We start from the raw sequence: 16,387 nt of genomic DNA on the forward strand, positions 1-16,387 counted from the left end.
AAAGTGAACTTGAAAATCTTCAGCCATATACAGCCTTATAACGTTGATATCAATAAGCCTATCTATAATACCATAGGAGAGAGAATTGGAAAACATTTTCTTCGCCAGCACTATGATGCAAAACCATTATTTTTTATAAGAATGACTCAAAAACATCTATTGATCAAACAAGACTTGTATAGGTTATCCTCTTCCCTGAAAAAGATTGCAGCATGGGCTCTAAAAGAATGCCTACATTGTATTAATAAAGCATTACACTCTAAATGCAAGTGTTTCAGTTTGATTGCCCAAACACTGTATTTCATAACTGTTTAAAGCATGCATTTTCTCTTTTTATATACTCTTATTTAACAAATTTTGGCAGCATTTTAGCCATGATCTCTCCAGATGTTTTCGAAGAAAATATATTTTTTTTATATCTTCATTCTTCTAACATGTGGATGAAAATAAAGATCACAACTAAGTATTTAAGAAATTAAATTTATGAATCGCATAAGCTGCATACAGCATTACTGCCATTAGAAAGTTATATTACTGCCATTAGAAAGCTGCATTACTGCCATTAGAAATTACACACCTGCATATTTTATATATTGTATAATTTTCTCTTAGAAAATGAACACATTTAAAAAATAAATTATCTCTACTTGTCACTAGCTAAATGAAAAGCAAATGATGAAAAGCCAAAATTAATTCAAATAATAAATTCAGACAAAGTTGAAAACTGTCTTTCAGACAACTTTGAATGTTTGCTCTGTATTTCTATAAAACTTTTTTTTTTTTGGCAACTCTGCAAAAATATAAATAATAATACTTGTATCATAAATATTATTTATAAATTCCATAAAAACACCACAGCATATATTACTTCTGGTCTAATTTTATGCTGTTACATAAATTTTAATGTAAACTGGTTTAACAAAAATATGCTTCACATTGTAATACAACAAGTGAATACAAATAACATTAAAATATGCTTCACATTGTAATACAACAAGTGAATACAAATAACATTATGTGCTAAAAATGTATGCAACTGAAGAAAATTCTAATTTGGTGTGTGTGTGCTTATGCACATCCACAACCACATTAGTATTACCTTTGGTGGTAAAGGAATAGCAGGCTGAACAACATCTGATGGTATAGATGATGATTTTGGACACACTGGAGTTTTTGTACGACTGCGAGGTCTAACACCACTAAAATTAAATTCATATTTTTGTGGGATACCAAAACGAACTTCAACAGAACTTGAATCAGCCTCTTTTCCTGCTGGTGAGCCAAAGCTAAATATAGATGTTGACGAGGTATTTCCAAATGCATCGGTTGGAGCACTAGTTGTCTGTGGTATTGCGATAGACTTCTTTTCTAATAAATCAGATTTTTGAGTAGTCCCTCCAAAAACAGCAGGAGTGTTACTTGTAGGAAGAGTAGGTTTGAAACCTACAGTCTCACTTCCTTTGCCAATAACAGACGACAAACCAAATGAAAATGTGGTGGACTGAGTGATTGGTTTCATTCCAAAAAGAAAATCTCCTGATGAAGGTTTGTTTGAGCCAAATGAAAACGGTGATGTCTTTTCAGTACTAGAGGTACTTTGAACCGATGAACCAAACTGAAATTTTCCAAAATCACTCGAAGATGGAAATGCTGAGGAAGCAAATGATGACCCAGGTTTTTTAGTTTCACAGGCAGCACATTTATCCACATCTGCATTGTACTGAATAAGACATGACTGGCACTGCCATGATCCTGCTGGAGGTTTAAATAAATTTGTTAAAGGTTCCGATTTACCATTTTTAACATAAGAAATGGGTTCCGTATTCTGATTATTACTGATTGCATTTTTATTAAATGTATCTGACGATGATTGCTGAGGGGACTCGCAAGACACACATTTTACATCACAAGATTTACTCCTGACATAGCAAGCTTGACATTCCCATGAGTTTTTATCCGGTTTAAAAAGTTCTGAAAGTGGTTTTTGTTCAGATACTAAGCTACTTTTGCCTGTGACAACAGAAATTCCTGATTTCGGAGTACTGCAATATACACAGGAGGATTCATTCATATTTGATTTTTGGCATTTTGAGCATTTCCACGAGCTTCCAACAGGCTTAAATAGTTCATCAAAAGCTGTCTTATTCCCAGTACATGTGTCTGACTGAGATTTGGCAATTTGAGGCTTTTCATTTTTGTCAGCTATTTCTTTTAAATCATTTTGGCATTTCTGGAAAACCTCAAAGAACTCTTGGGCTATTTCTTTGGTTTTAAATTTTGCAGCAAACTGTTCTTTTTTTAAGTCTCCATCAGAAAAGTCTTGAGCAAACCAAACCCAAGCTTTATCATTAGTTGCTAGTGGTGTAAGTTTCATGTCAGGTAAGATATAATGATTAGCACCTATTTTCAGAACTTGCTCTCTTCGCATTAAAATTTTGTATTTTTTGCTATCAGTTAAAAACAATATTTTTAACTCACCAATACCCCATTCTTTCCATTCTTTGCCTTCACGGTCAAATCGGAATAACTCAGCTCGTTCCCCAAACAGTTTTTCTTCTCCTTCTCCAACAGTCTTCACATCAACCAAAGCAGGAAGTGGAACAATAGGTTTGAACTCAGCAGTTCGAACGAATTCTTCAGGAGCACCATCGGCAGCATCAATAGAAACTCTTCGCCCCTCAGCTGAAACATTAACAAATAGTGGTGCACTAGAAGTAGGAACAGTCAATTCTGCGGAGCTCTTTGAAACACTAATGCTGAAATTTGGAAAAGTAGCAACACTTTCAGCACTTTTTGAACCAAACATATCATCAGGAGTAATTGTCTGTAACATAGAGTGTATTTTTGAAATGTTATTTTCAACTCTTGCTTTTGCACTTTCTGTACTTTCAATAAACTGCACGGTAGAAGATGAAGATACAACTGCAGTTGGTGGGCTTTTAAATGAAAATCCAGAAAATGGCCAAGGTTTTGGGGCAGTAACTTCTGTTATACAACAAGTTTTTTCGTATTTTTTTCTTACAGCAAATAACATTGCTCTGCTTTTGATAACAGATTTTTTTTCTGGCATCACTGGGCTGGCAGAAAATGTAGAAACACCAAGAGTATTCTTTGAACCACTGACTGAAGTAACTTTGAACCGCTGACTAAAAGAATTTATGCTAAAAGTAAATTGATTTGCAGTTGAGTTAGTGATACTAGTTGAAACAGATATACTATTAGAACCTGCAGTAACTTGAGAACCACGTTTCTTGGTTTCACATGCAACACATAAAAGCTTATCAGCAGCATTACTAACATAACAAGTTTGACAAGTCCAAGAACTAGCTTTAGGTAAAAATGTAACTCCAAATGGCTTCTGTGTAACAGGAGATGCATTTGTTGTAGATTTGACTTCAGCCTCATTTTCTTTCGCTATCTTTAATGCTTCTTCAAAGGCAGTTTTGAATGCAGCTGCAATATTAATAGTCCTAAAGCATACGCAAAGATTTTGAAGTCTCATTCCTTCAACAGTATGAACTACTGCAAGCCAAAAGAAAACTCTTTCAGAGTTTTTTAAACCATGTAATTCCATATTAGAAGTAAAATAATGATCAGCACATAAGTTTGATACCTATTAAAAAAAAAAAAGCATGAATTTATAAAAATAAGAATTATATAAAATTCATACAATATTCACAGATTTATATACATTATAGTTTAACATATGTTTAGTTCAGTGAAACTAGATAAAGTAGAAAAGCACGATCTAATTGCAGAATGACAATTTTTTAAATTTAGTTATCTTCCTGCTATAGACAAAACTTTTATGCGCACTGAAACAATGCAAAGCACATAAATACCTTTGAAAATGCAAATGTCAAATTCACAATAACTAATTTTATTTTACACACAAACATGGCTGTCTCTCGTGGTGCCTACACGTCATTAACGATTGGTCACGGAGAATATTACCTTCCTCCAGAGTGATTAGGGTCATGCAAGTGTAAACGGTAATCCCTTCGAGTGTGGCAGGGGACCCTAGAGGTACTGTCAAGTTCGACTCGGGCTTTACATTGCTAGACTTTTTTTTTAGATAATTGTGGTGCTGAGATATCTATTCATATCCTATGAAGCACAAATTAAAATTATGATAATATCAGTTGTTCATTAAGTAACATCAGCTTGTTCATTAGATATGTGCAAAAAATCCTTTCAACATGAAATTTTAGCCCACCAGTAAAATCCCTGACCACTAGTAGCTCCATCCAAGGTTCGAATCCCACAAACAGGCTGGCTGCATGGGCGCTTTCCCATGTGTAACATGTTAATTTGAGACAGTTTCCGTAGAAAGTTCTCCAGGAAGACATCCCTCCCTTCCAGGTAGTACCTTAGGGTGGAACACATAAATAATAATAACATTAAATGTTAGCAAACCTATAATAAATTTTGAAAATATTGCCCGTTTTCTTGCTTGAGATTGCAGTTCCCCCTTTCTGCTTGAGACTTGATATATTTCTTTTTAAATAAAAGCAAAAATTGCCCAATTAATATTTATTTATTTTTGAAGAAAATTGTTTGTTTTACAATATGTGAAAATTTCAAAACTTTATATCGGATACTTTTTTATGTTGAAATTTTAAAATCAGACCGTCAGGAATAAACCAAGCGGTTATTGAAAACTCCCCCAAAATTCAGAAAATAAATTAAGATTTTCTTACTAGTTTTATTTAACAAATTTTTTACGCACTATCCAAGGTAAAATTCTAAGACTCTTAATTTATTTGCTGTTAAAAGTAGGCATGTGAAACATAATTTAAATATTAATTTAAACCTTCCAAATGAAAAAATGAAAAAAATTGGTTCACAACATTGGACTCTTGGCAATAAAGATAGTGTGTACAAAATTTGAGTTCGATAACTTATCCAGGAATAGATTGAAACTCAATGACAAAATTGAGAACATAGTGGAACACTGTAAGTGAACTAAAGGAAAGGTTACAAAATTCAGGAGGTACACTTTACACACACACACAAAAAGAGGGGGCAGTTCTATATCTCCCGTTCTACTGGGCCGATTGACGAAATTTAGCTTGCGTTTTTCATGTCTCGAAAGCGCGACTTAGGATATAGATTAGATGTATATATTGTTCTAATATAGATGTTTTTACACAAAATCTGACTTTTTCTGAAATAACATACCCCTTTTCTTCCCCATATTTTGATTATATTATTAAAAATATACCAAAGTGGCAAATTTTGTAAAAATGGCCCGAGTAGTTTTCAAAAAATTAGCTCTCAAATTTTAGTTCCTCAATGTTAATTTTAATTTGGTACATATTTATTATTATCACTTTATTACTACTTTTTTAAATTTATTTGGTTCCTTCTTTCGCAGTTCGAAATTTAGGTTCAATCCAAATAAAATTTGCAGATATTTTCCGATTTATTTTTTTAATTTGCAATTTTTTTTAATTTTTCGAAAAATTTTTGAATTACATCTTATAAAATTTTTACCATCACTTTAAAGTAGATGCATTTCTAATCATAGCTGCTAAAATTAGTTTTTATTCAAAATTTTAAAAGATATACTTGAATCAGCACACATATTGGTGTGTTTCGAAATTTGGCATATTTATTACAAGTGATAATAATGCCAAATGGGCTTTATGCATTTCGTTAAATTTATTTGAAAGAAGGAACGATGCACCTTTTTTTACACTCGTGCACAATGAAAACAAGGGAAAGGAAAATATGTTACTATAAATTACGAATTTTGCAAAGTGAATTTTTCTGGGCGAAAACTGCAAATAGTGCGCCAAGATAAATTTATAAATTACTCACTAAGTTTCTGATCAAATTTTACAAAATTTGATATTTGAACATAATTTGAGTCGTAGAATCAAAATACGGAAAAAAAAATCACTACTTTCTTTCAGAAAAAGTTCCGATTCTGTGTCAAGATACCTACCTACCTATGTTAGACCAATGCTGTACATAAATCTAATACATATTTTAAGTCGTGCTTTCGAGACATGTAAAATGCATGTTAAGTTTCGTCAATCGGCCTAGGAACAGGATATATATAACTGTTCCTCCCTCTTTTTTGTGCACATGGTACATATTGTGGCTTTTGGCTCTTAATACATAGCTTAAAATGAAAGACTAGATAAAACTGACAGAAATTTAACCTCTGAAGAACTAGATCACAATAAAAAAATTATATATATATATATATATATATATAACATACACTTTATATAATAATAAAATACACTGACTATTAAGGATTAGTAAAAAATTTTAGAAGCAATAATTGTTTTACGCCAGCTGCAGTTACAGAACTTATGCTAATCACGCATTTTGTAAATGCAATTAACAGCAGTTAATTTAAGGTTTGGTTTATTTGATTATGGAAAAGCATCGAGGGCTATCTCGTCTGAGGGGAGGGTTGCTTCATGGAGGATTTCCTAAGGGAAACTGGCTCGTATATACGTTATGCATAAGGAAAACCAGAAAAATGGCCAGCCAGTTCGCGGGATTTGAACCTTGGACTGATCTACCAGCTTTTACCGACTTCACCACTCGGCCACTGGTTTGCATAGTTAATTTAAGAAATATTAATTCAACAAGATTTTTTAATATATGATTTTTTAATATAATAACTGAAAGATGAAGTACGTTGCTACATGAAGATATGCACCAGGAGAACTTCATGTTTATGAAGTGAAGCAATGACAACTGACTGTATATAACTGGAGTTGTAAGAAAACAAATCCAATCTGAAAGGTAATTTCACAAACTCTGAATGATTTGAAAGGGAACCAGTCCAAGTTGCAATAGTTCAACACTGTGAGCTAAGGACAAGCGTTAATAAGCATTAAGTTAATAAGAAGCAGCGTTTAAGCTGAAATGCTTTTAAAATACACCTTTGACTGTTCACCAAGTTCTGGTTATTTATAGTGACGTAGGATCTGCAGAGCAAAAAAAATTCAGGAAAACTCATTATGGCCTCACCAACAGAACATGTCCGGGAGAACACTGTAATTCCACATGTTCTCCTTCCCTTCAGGACAGAAGTACGATACAAAGTTGACGAAATCCAGGTGGTGCTTATTTCGGCTCGAGGATTTTTGAAGCAGGAAAAAGTAAAAATCAGCTGCACCCTCAATGGGACTCAAATCAAGCATCCTTAAACTACTGGCTACACGTGCTACTACTTACACAAGGCAAGTGCAATACACGGTTGGGGGCCAAATCCAGGCTATGTCCTGATTTTGAATGGATCATGACGACTTTTCCAAACATTATCGAATCTGGTCCATTAACAGTTTAAATATTAACAAACACTTGTAATCGCAATGCATAATTATGTAAAACTTTTTATTTTCACGGTTTTTTACTTGTTTTTTTAACTTTTTAATCTAATTTTCACTTTTTTTTCACCCAGAGGCCGTTTAGAAGAGCTATTAATTTCGTTTTGGCATTTTGAGTCAAAAACTTAAATGCCCGTTTAACTTTTCAGATTGTTGCTGCCAAATATTATCGCCCTGTGTTATATTTAAGAAATTAAATGATGAAGAATCTGCATAAATGTATGTATGTTTCTTGCAGTGTGATAAAAAAAAACCAGAGCCGTCAAATTTTGAATAACGTAATCCTCCACCGAATATTGGCACATTTCATATTTTGGCATGAGCAATATTTCATATTTTATAACACTTTAATGAATTTTTTATAGCAAACTCAACAATTTCAAAGCGAGCAAGGGCAACACTGTACTGAAAAAAGAAAAATCTTTATGCTCAATGTGATATGTATATCAGAAATTCTAAAGATAACGCTCATTTTAAAATTATTTTGCGATATTGCTGTCAAATTGAATTTTATGGTTTAAGTGCGAAGAACATGATATTTAATAAATAAAGGTAACACACAAAATGTTAAAAATGTCTCTTTAGGTGTAATGTAAAATCTGAAAGCTTTATATATATATATATATATTTAAATTGCATCTTAACCGCCGTCACCTCCCATTGGTGGGTGGTCGTGGCTTTGTTAGTTGTCTGACTCTTCTGCTGCAACCAGTTTGATAACGCATGATTGCATGATTTTACTAGATTTGACCTAGATTGGAGAAAGCTAAACAGAATACCCTACCGAGGGGGGCTTTCTCAATGATTGGATCAAACATAAGAGCTGATGCCCAAATAAAATCAGAGTTAGCTGATAACAAAATCGATACCGAAGATTTGTCTGTATTTCATTACATTACATACAAATAAAACATATGCAGAATCAATCAACTTTGCCCATGTGATGAGGTATGATAATTTCCTGCTTAAATTTCCTTACTTCGGGTGTGCAGGACCACCATCAGTTGCAAGAATTTCTGTCTGACATTCATTCCAAGCATGAAGATCTCACATTTTACTGCAAAGTGCGTTGGCTAAGTAAGAGGAAAATATTGAAGCGTTTTTATAATTTGAAAGATGAAGTATTTCTTTTCTTGGATATGAAAGTAAAATCTATTCGAAAGCTAGAAAGCCAACCCTGGTTGTGTAATTCTGCATTCATTGCCGACATTACAACATACCTCAAAGAACTCAATAATAAGTTACAAACTCAAGAATAGTTGATGTATGACTTTATGGACATTATTATTATAAGGGCACAGCCCCGATACTCCTAGCTGGCACAAGCCGGACGTATGATCAAAAAATGGGACTGGACAGAAAAAATTCAAAAATTAGAAGAAAAAAAATAAAGGGGGGGAACATATAAAGTCCAAAATTTGAGTCTCAGTGCCGAATTCCAATTCTATCTTTGTTCGTATTTATAATCTTCATTATTGTCTCTGCAAAAACTTTCAAATATGAATAGTTCCTTTTAAAAACCTTCCTTAAAATTCTTTCTATATTTCTCTTTTGCACTCCGGGTAAGCGTACAATTCATCGACGAAGTGCCTGGCATCCCCAAACTTATTACAAATTAAGCATTTATCATTATTCTGTAGATGGAACCAATTAAAATAAGCCAGAAAATGCCCACGATTAGTCAGTACCTGATTTATACGAACATTATTTATAATATTCATCTTGTTTAACTTTATACTTTTCATTAATTCTTTTTTCTTATTAGACGACTCCCAGCAAAAATTCCATTCTGCATAAATCCAGTTTTCCATTTCAGCAATGGTCTTTTTTCTTAAATCATGGGTATCAAAATTATCGGTCCCATTCCCAAGTGCCGCCATTTTAGCAGGGGTGACAGTTCTACTGTGTGCTTTCACACAGTGTAATTTAACAATGTGTTTTCTTTCAGCCTTTTTAAACAAGTTTTTTATTTCATTAATGAGTCTATTTTTATGATCTGGTTGGGTGAGTGGCTGAAGCACAGATAGGGCATCAGTATAAATATTTATAAAACATCAAACTGTTAATTTTTTATTAATTCAATTAAAAGCCTATGTCATTGCGTATGGTTCTGCTTGATAAACCGAATTCATTGGTTTAAGTTTTATTCTCACATCGTCTATTTCCCCTCCATGAAATAAATTACCACAGCGCTACCCACTCCCGCCATCTATTCCAGAACCATCTGAAAAAATGTCTATTTCGCCATCAGAAGCATACTCAAGATCATAAAATAATCCAAGTCGTTTCATTGGGTGAATAATATCCTCATTCTCGTGTTGAAAGGCCTTACTTGTGAGTATTTTTTGTCCAATATCAGTATCTATAATAATTTCATTAGCTAATAGAAACTTCTTGTAGTAAAATTTGTATAGAATTGAGAGGGGCAGAACACCTGCAAGAATGCAGGCAACTTCAGTTGAAACAGTTCTGAAGGCTCTTATAATGGCAAGCATCCAGCCTTTCTGCAGGATGTCCAATTTCATTCTAATCCCAAGTGCTTCCTCTTCCCGGCAGCCCCAAGCTCCGACTCCATAAAAATATTTTAGGGATAATCACATTTCTGAATATATTTCTCAGGGTGGAACTCTTTCTATTCAAAGTATCAACACTAAAATTCTATTTATAACATTTTAAAATGTTGTCTGTGATTCCATGAACATGCTTAAAACGTTCCACAAAACTCAATTTGTTATCAATAATAATTCCTAGATGTTTCATACTTTCACCAAATTTGATACGATTACCCTTAAATTTCAATTGTGGGGAGTCTAGTCTTTCTCCCATCCCAAGGGGAAAAAAGTCCACAAGTTTTTTCATTATTAAAATATATTTTCTCTCTGTCACTCCATTCTTTCAAATCATCCATTCTCCATTTTTCCAAGGGAGTCTCCCTCCACCATAACCAATATATCGTCAGTAAGTCATTAACAATGAGGCCCCAGAACACTGGAGCGCTGCAAGAGCCTTGGGGGCATCCTTTGTAAATGTCAAAAACCAGGTTCAGATTATCAGATGGGCCCTTAAAAACCATCTTTCGCCTTTTAAAATAACTTTTTATAATTTCATACATATTCTTAGTAATTCTAATATTCTTCAAGTGTCGCATCAGGGAGAGCCACCTTACATTACCGAAGGCACCCCTGGCGTCAAATGAAACCAGAGCCACATGCCTAGTCTTTCTTTTCTCTCTAATGCCAGACATGACTCTATAAAGAGCCAATTCAGTTGACCTTCCCTTTCTAAAACCAAATTGCCTTTCAGAAATAATATTATTCTTATTTAAAATATATTGCAGTCTATTAACTAAAAGTTTATCATAAACCTTTGCAAATGCTTTCAGAAGGCAAACTGGACGAAATCCTCCTTCATCCTTTGGAATCAAGATTAATTTTTCAATTTTCCATACATCTGGAAATATCCCCAACTTCAAGCATCTATTGTATAACACTATGAAAAAGGAAGGACAATCCTCAAACAATATCTTCAACAATGTGGCCCTGATCCCATCCAACCCAGAAGTAGACCTTATCCACAGACTTTTCATCGCAATCAGAATTTCATTACAAACAAAGTCTTTCTCCTCTTCATCCTGCTCCATAATAATTTTTTCTTCATTTATATCCTCATTATAATCCTTAAGATATAAAGTATCTTCGATAATTTGCTTGTAATTGTCCTCAATAGACGTCGTCGGGACTTCGCACTCTCTCTCAATAATTATTTTCTTTTTCATTTTAGCAATGGCAACTCTAAAAGAATCCATCATAATAATTCACATCTCTCATAAACAGATAACTTTTATATTCTTTCCTCGTACGCTTAATAAGTTTTTTATATTTTGCTAGGTTTCTTTTATATTCGATTTTTCGCGCAATCTTGATATCTGTCAATCCTTCTTTCTATTTGTGTCCTTTCACGTGTCGCTCTTACTTGTCTTATTATTTTATCCAGTTTCGAATTCCACCAGTGAGTTCTTTCCTCCCTCTCTTTCTTCCGCACACCCAGATTTTTCCACATTTGTGTTATAATATGATTCTCAATACGTGAAACCACTTTATTCAGTTCCTCTTCATTCTTAGATTTCAGTATCTCATTTTCCATTTCTAATAAATCCTTTTTCATATTTCAATTAAATCTCTTAATTCTATTAATAATATCAAATCACTTCAGAATAAGCTTCGACTCTGCGAAAGTTAATTACGGGAAGGCAGTACTTAAAATTTTCTCACAACCACAAAAAGGATTTTCATTCGAATCACCGGATGAGTTGAAATATTTCAGGAATTCACCACGAGATTCAGTGATTTTAAAAACCAAGAAATAAACTCGCGAATTTACTCTTCTCTATTTAATATTGATGTCGAACTAGCACCACTTTTTTGCAAATGGAATTAATCGAACAACAACAGAATATTGTTCTGAAAATAAAAGTCAAGAATATTATTACACAAACACATTTTTATAAAAACTATTTTCCACCCTAAAAGTTTCCAAAGTTGACAGCTTTTGCCCAGAAAAATATGAAGCTGTTGGAAATGCCAGGAACCTTTTTTTCAAGAATGAAATTCTAGAAATCAGAAAAAAAAATTACTTAAGCGTACATGTAAAACACTTTGCTAGTTTCAACATCTGCAATATCCCTGAATATTGACCATCTTGTGTCGACCCCGAAATCGCAATCGGCGCATTAAAAAAATTTTTTTTCAGAATATTATTTCATTTTGTATTTTATATTTATATATATTTTGTAAAAAGGGTTTATGTAAAGCAATACAACGATTAAAGTAATTAAAATGTGTTCAGTTTTTGTATTTTCTCATAGATACATCTTATGGTACTCAGTGGGTAATATTTCTAATTTCTAATCCAGCCGCAGCCATGTCAAAGTGGCGAATGCCTTATTTACACCACGAGAGCACACGTGGAGGAATGCAATATTTCCTTCTATCTTATCCACTCATTTTTTATATTTAGAAGTACTTTTATCTTCCTGAAGCATTCCTTTCTGTATGGTAGTTGGAAACTGCCCTCATTATTCAGGAAATATAATGAAGGAGACAACAATTAGTCATTTGAATTGATAGTAAATATTCGATCATCAGTTAGTCGCTATTTTATAAAAACATTTACATCTTTACAAAAGCAGGAACAATTGGGTATTTTCAATGATATTGACGGCGTAAAAATTTTCTAATTATTTCCCTGCTCATAAACTGATATTTATGTTAAAATTCCCTCAACCAGATCGGGAATGCCTGAAATGTTAAAAATGATAATTAATAATGATTTTTAACTATATAGATTTAAAGCATGTCCAGCGTTTCAAATCAGAACCATGCACGCTACTTCAATATCTTCTCATATCCTGAATTTTTTTTTAAATACAAATATCTGGGTTCATTTAATTTTCTTTCGAAGACCAGTCTTTTGAACCTCTTTCTGCCACTAATATAAGTATGGTGTAAGCTTTCTACCGGCCTAAATATATTTAGGACAAATTGCAAGCTATCTTTCATTTCATATTATCCAGAATTAACCGCTATTTCCTTATAAAACCGTGATACATGATAGAGAGTTAAACGTTTTTCTACCCTTCCTTTTTTATTCACAGTGTAAGGACGCATTTATTTTTATGTCACCAGTTATTTTATGTTGAATATCTTTACTGTCATTTTCCCTTTCTGCTTCCTGCCAGAATGCTAAATTTTAGTTTGTGCGTATTCAAATGAGGCAGAAAGGGATAGTATTTAAAGGATTGTTTTAGTTCGCTGAATCAGAGCATGTTCCACCTGCTGAAGGCCACGTTACTAGTGATTCTATGATAGCATTCCCGTCTTCCATGTTGCTTTATTCTTACCAGTAGGGCTTGTAATAGCTTGCAGTACTTTATTCTTACCAACAGAGCTTGTAGGTATGAGACTAGTTGCACGTTAATTAATTCTGCTGAGCCTCTGGCTAATGATATAACTTAGTTTTAATTTGAATGTACTAGTTTTTGAATTACGCTATAAATACTGTCTGGTTTGGTAGCACAAGAAGTGCCTTCTGATAAATTACTTTCGAAGTTCTGAATAAAAGAGTCATTTACACCCTTTTTAAGTTCCGTTTTATCTTAGGCACAGCGATGCATCGCTTACAGGTCTATTCAAGGATTTGCTATAAGTTACACTTGGTTACAGGCACAATCTCTACAACTGCTAGACAAAGCATATGTGTACTCCCTTTCATATGCCTTTGTTATTTGATTTATTTTCAGTCCCTTCAAAGAGATGAGGCTACATCGTGAATTTCTTCTATTACTTGTTCAACTGAAATTTCTCCTCACTTTTGAAAATCTCAGAAATCACATTTTTCTGTTCAATACGTGTAAAACTGCTTAATTCCAAATCCCTGGCTATATAAACATAAAACTTCCAGACTGTACTGCCTCTGTTTGCCCATCCAAAATCAAAAGCAGTTAAGAATTAAAAGTCTAATACGTTGCCTCCTAAAATTTTTTAGATCTTTGCAAACAACTTGATTGCATGGTAAAATTCTGACACGTACAGGTAGGAGTTTTTCCTTCTTACATAAGGCATAACATCACCTTTACACAACCATTAAACATTCAGATGCAATTAATTTTCAAATTAAAAACCCTAAGGGTTTTTATGAAGTAGCTTATATAGCAAAGAAGGGGCATTAATAAGCTAAGAAAAAAATTAAGCCTCTGAAGCAGGGCTTAATTTCAAAAATTAGAAGTACCGGAGCTCTATAGAAGACCTTCAGGAAAGAGGAACAAGAATAAATAAAGAATAAAATGATTAATAAAATCATTAACAATAAAAAAATTAAATAATTCATTATTAAAATAATTAAATAATTAATGGTTAAAGTAATTAAATAATTAAAATTTAATAAAATGCAAAGAGATAAATTAGAATTTAATAAGCAATTTTCAATATAATTTTATTAGTAAAAATAAAGTTTTCAAGATCAAATTTCTACTGAAATTATTGTTCAGTTAATTAAAAGAAGTTCTTATTTAGGGCTCCGGTTTGCTCCGACAAAAATTATAAATTATCCCAAAAACTAAGAAGTACCGGAGCCAGGCTCCTGTGGGCTCCGGCGCAATTTAAGCCCTGCTCTGAAGGCACATGACGAGTTAGCAGATGAAACTCCAAGAGCGGACAAGAAATTAAGGTAAAAGTAGGGAGATCATCGTCTCCTGTACTGCATGCGTGGTAATCAGACAGAAAGTCAACCCATGCAAGAGAACAAGTAAATGTCAGTAGTCAAAGATAGGTTCTGAAAGTGTGGTCTCTAAGCATGTGAGCACTTCTGAAACTCTTCACTCTAAGCACTTCTGAAAATCTGCAGCAACACAGCTGTATCCAGTTTTGAAGAAACGTTTATTAGGTTTAGAGATTAGTAATGTGATTCACTATAACAGGGTTCGTACACATTTTTGCACAAGGAAATTAAGTACTTTTAAGGGTTTTTAAGGACCATTAATGAAAAAAATTAAGGACCTATGAGCAAATGGGAACCGAATAAATTCAATTGACGATATTATCTATGCCAGAATTTCCCTTTTGTAATACATCCTAAAACTAAAATAGATCCCTAAGTAGTACGCATTATTAATAAACAAGAATTAATTAACATAATTGTTAATAAGTTTGAGAAAATAAACTTTGCAATTTATCAAGTAGCGTTAAATATTTTACACTTGTAATTGTTGGTCATATTTGAAAGTAGATAACTGACATTTACTTTTTACTAAAAGTTAGCTTTATGTTGATTTTTTTTTTTTTCCCTTGTCTCATTTTGTCACATACTTGGTCAGCCTGGAGGTTTAGTAAATAAGCAGGTAGATTTTATGTCAAACTGCATAGGTTAAAATGAGAAATAATATAATCAGCATGATTTATAACAAAAGACTGAATGTTGTCACCGCTGCTGCTTGTCTAGAGAGAGACCTGCTGATTAGAAAAAACCTGAAAGGCCTGATGTAGGCAAGGTTGGCAAACGTTGAAAGTTAGTCAGGTTCTGTTTGATGTAGTTATTGTCGTAGCTTCGTGTACAGTTCCAGGGGTTGTAACCCAGTTAATATACTTTAAGGTTCCAATAAACCATTAAAGCACCAGAGGTAATAATGTGTTTTGTATTATTTTAAGTCTAAGTAGATGCATAGAATATGTTTTACTTGAATTTTTACATTTTTATATTTTATCTTGTGACCACAGTGAGTATTAATGAAAGGCAATAACTCGTTTTAATATGTAGAGATAATTTTTAAGGGTACGCAACTAGTTATAAATAATTAAATTAGGTAGTTTGATAACCTTAGTCATTATGGATTTACATGACCACTATTAAATTTTATTTTTTAACTATATTTGTTAAAAAAGCCCTATTAAAATCAAAATCTAATAAAATTTCAGTTTAAAGGATATGTAATTTATGACACAGATTCATAAACGATACTACAATAATTAAGCATTAAAAGCTACAGAAACATTTACGTTTTGTAACAACAGTCAACAAATATTTATCTGTCATTTTAATTTGAACCTTCCCAGACATTTTGGCTAGTTTATATCGATTTCCTTCTCTTTAAGCATCTTTTCTAACAATTCGAGATTTGTCTCAATATGCAAATCAATGCTCTCGCTAGTTTCTGCGTCTTTATCTCCTAACTTGTCAACCTCTCCACAATGTACCTATGAGGGTTTAATTGATCTGGTAAAAGTTAAATAGTCCCAAACTCCCGACAGGCGTGAAGCATATTATCGCCCTGTCTGAAAAAAATTAACTAATACCAGATAAAGGTTTAAATAAGCCTCTTATTTAAAAAGAGCTTAGAACATAAAGGCATGTTCTGATGCTAACAAAATCAATTACAGCTCATGGTGACATAATTAAACAAGAACAGTCAAATTCAAACTAATAATGTGGACTAGTGATCAAAGATTATACTATTTAATTTTAATTTATTCTGGCTCAAT

General features: G+C 33.0%; 1 protein-coding gene across 11 annotated transcripts in view; it reads right to left on the reverse strand.

Annotated features, from left to right (window-relative positions):
• LOC118201985 (uncharacterized) overlaps positions 1 to 16,387 on the reverse strand; it is a 156,826-nt gene that overhangs the window by 62,552 nt on the left and 77,887 nt on the right. For all 11 annotated transcript variants that reach the window (XR_015040901.1, XR_015040902.1, XR_015040900.1 and 8 more), the window contains one exon: positions 1,100 to 3,613. Coding sequence is in view for 4 of the 11 variants with exons in the window: in XM_085816170.1 (XP_085672296.1) it covers positions 1,100 to 3,613 (2,514 nt within the window). In the remaining 7 variants the exon portion in view is untranslated. The remainder of the gene's footprint in view (positions 1 to 1,099; positions 3,614 to 16,387) is intronic.

Source organism: Stegodyphus dumicola, chromosome 4, assembly GCF_044657685.1.
Source record: "Stegodyphus dumicola isolate Sdum_Otavi_A_Nest chromosome 4, ASM4465768v1".
NCBI lineage: Eukaryota > Metazoa > Arthropoda > Arachnida > Araneae > Eresidae > Stegodyphus > Stegodyphus dumicola.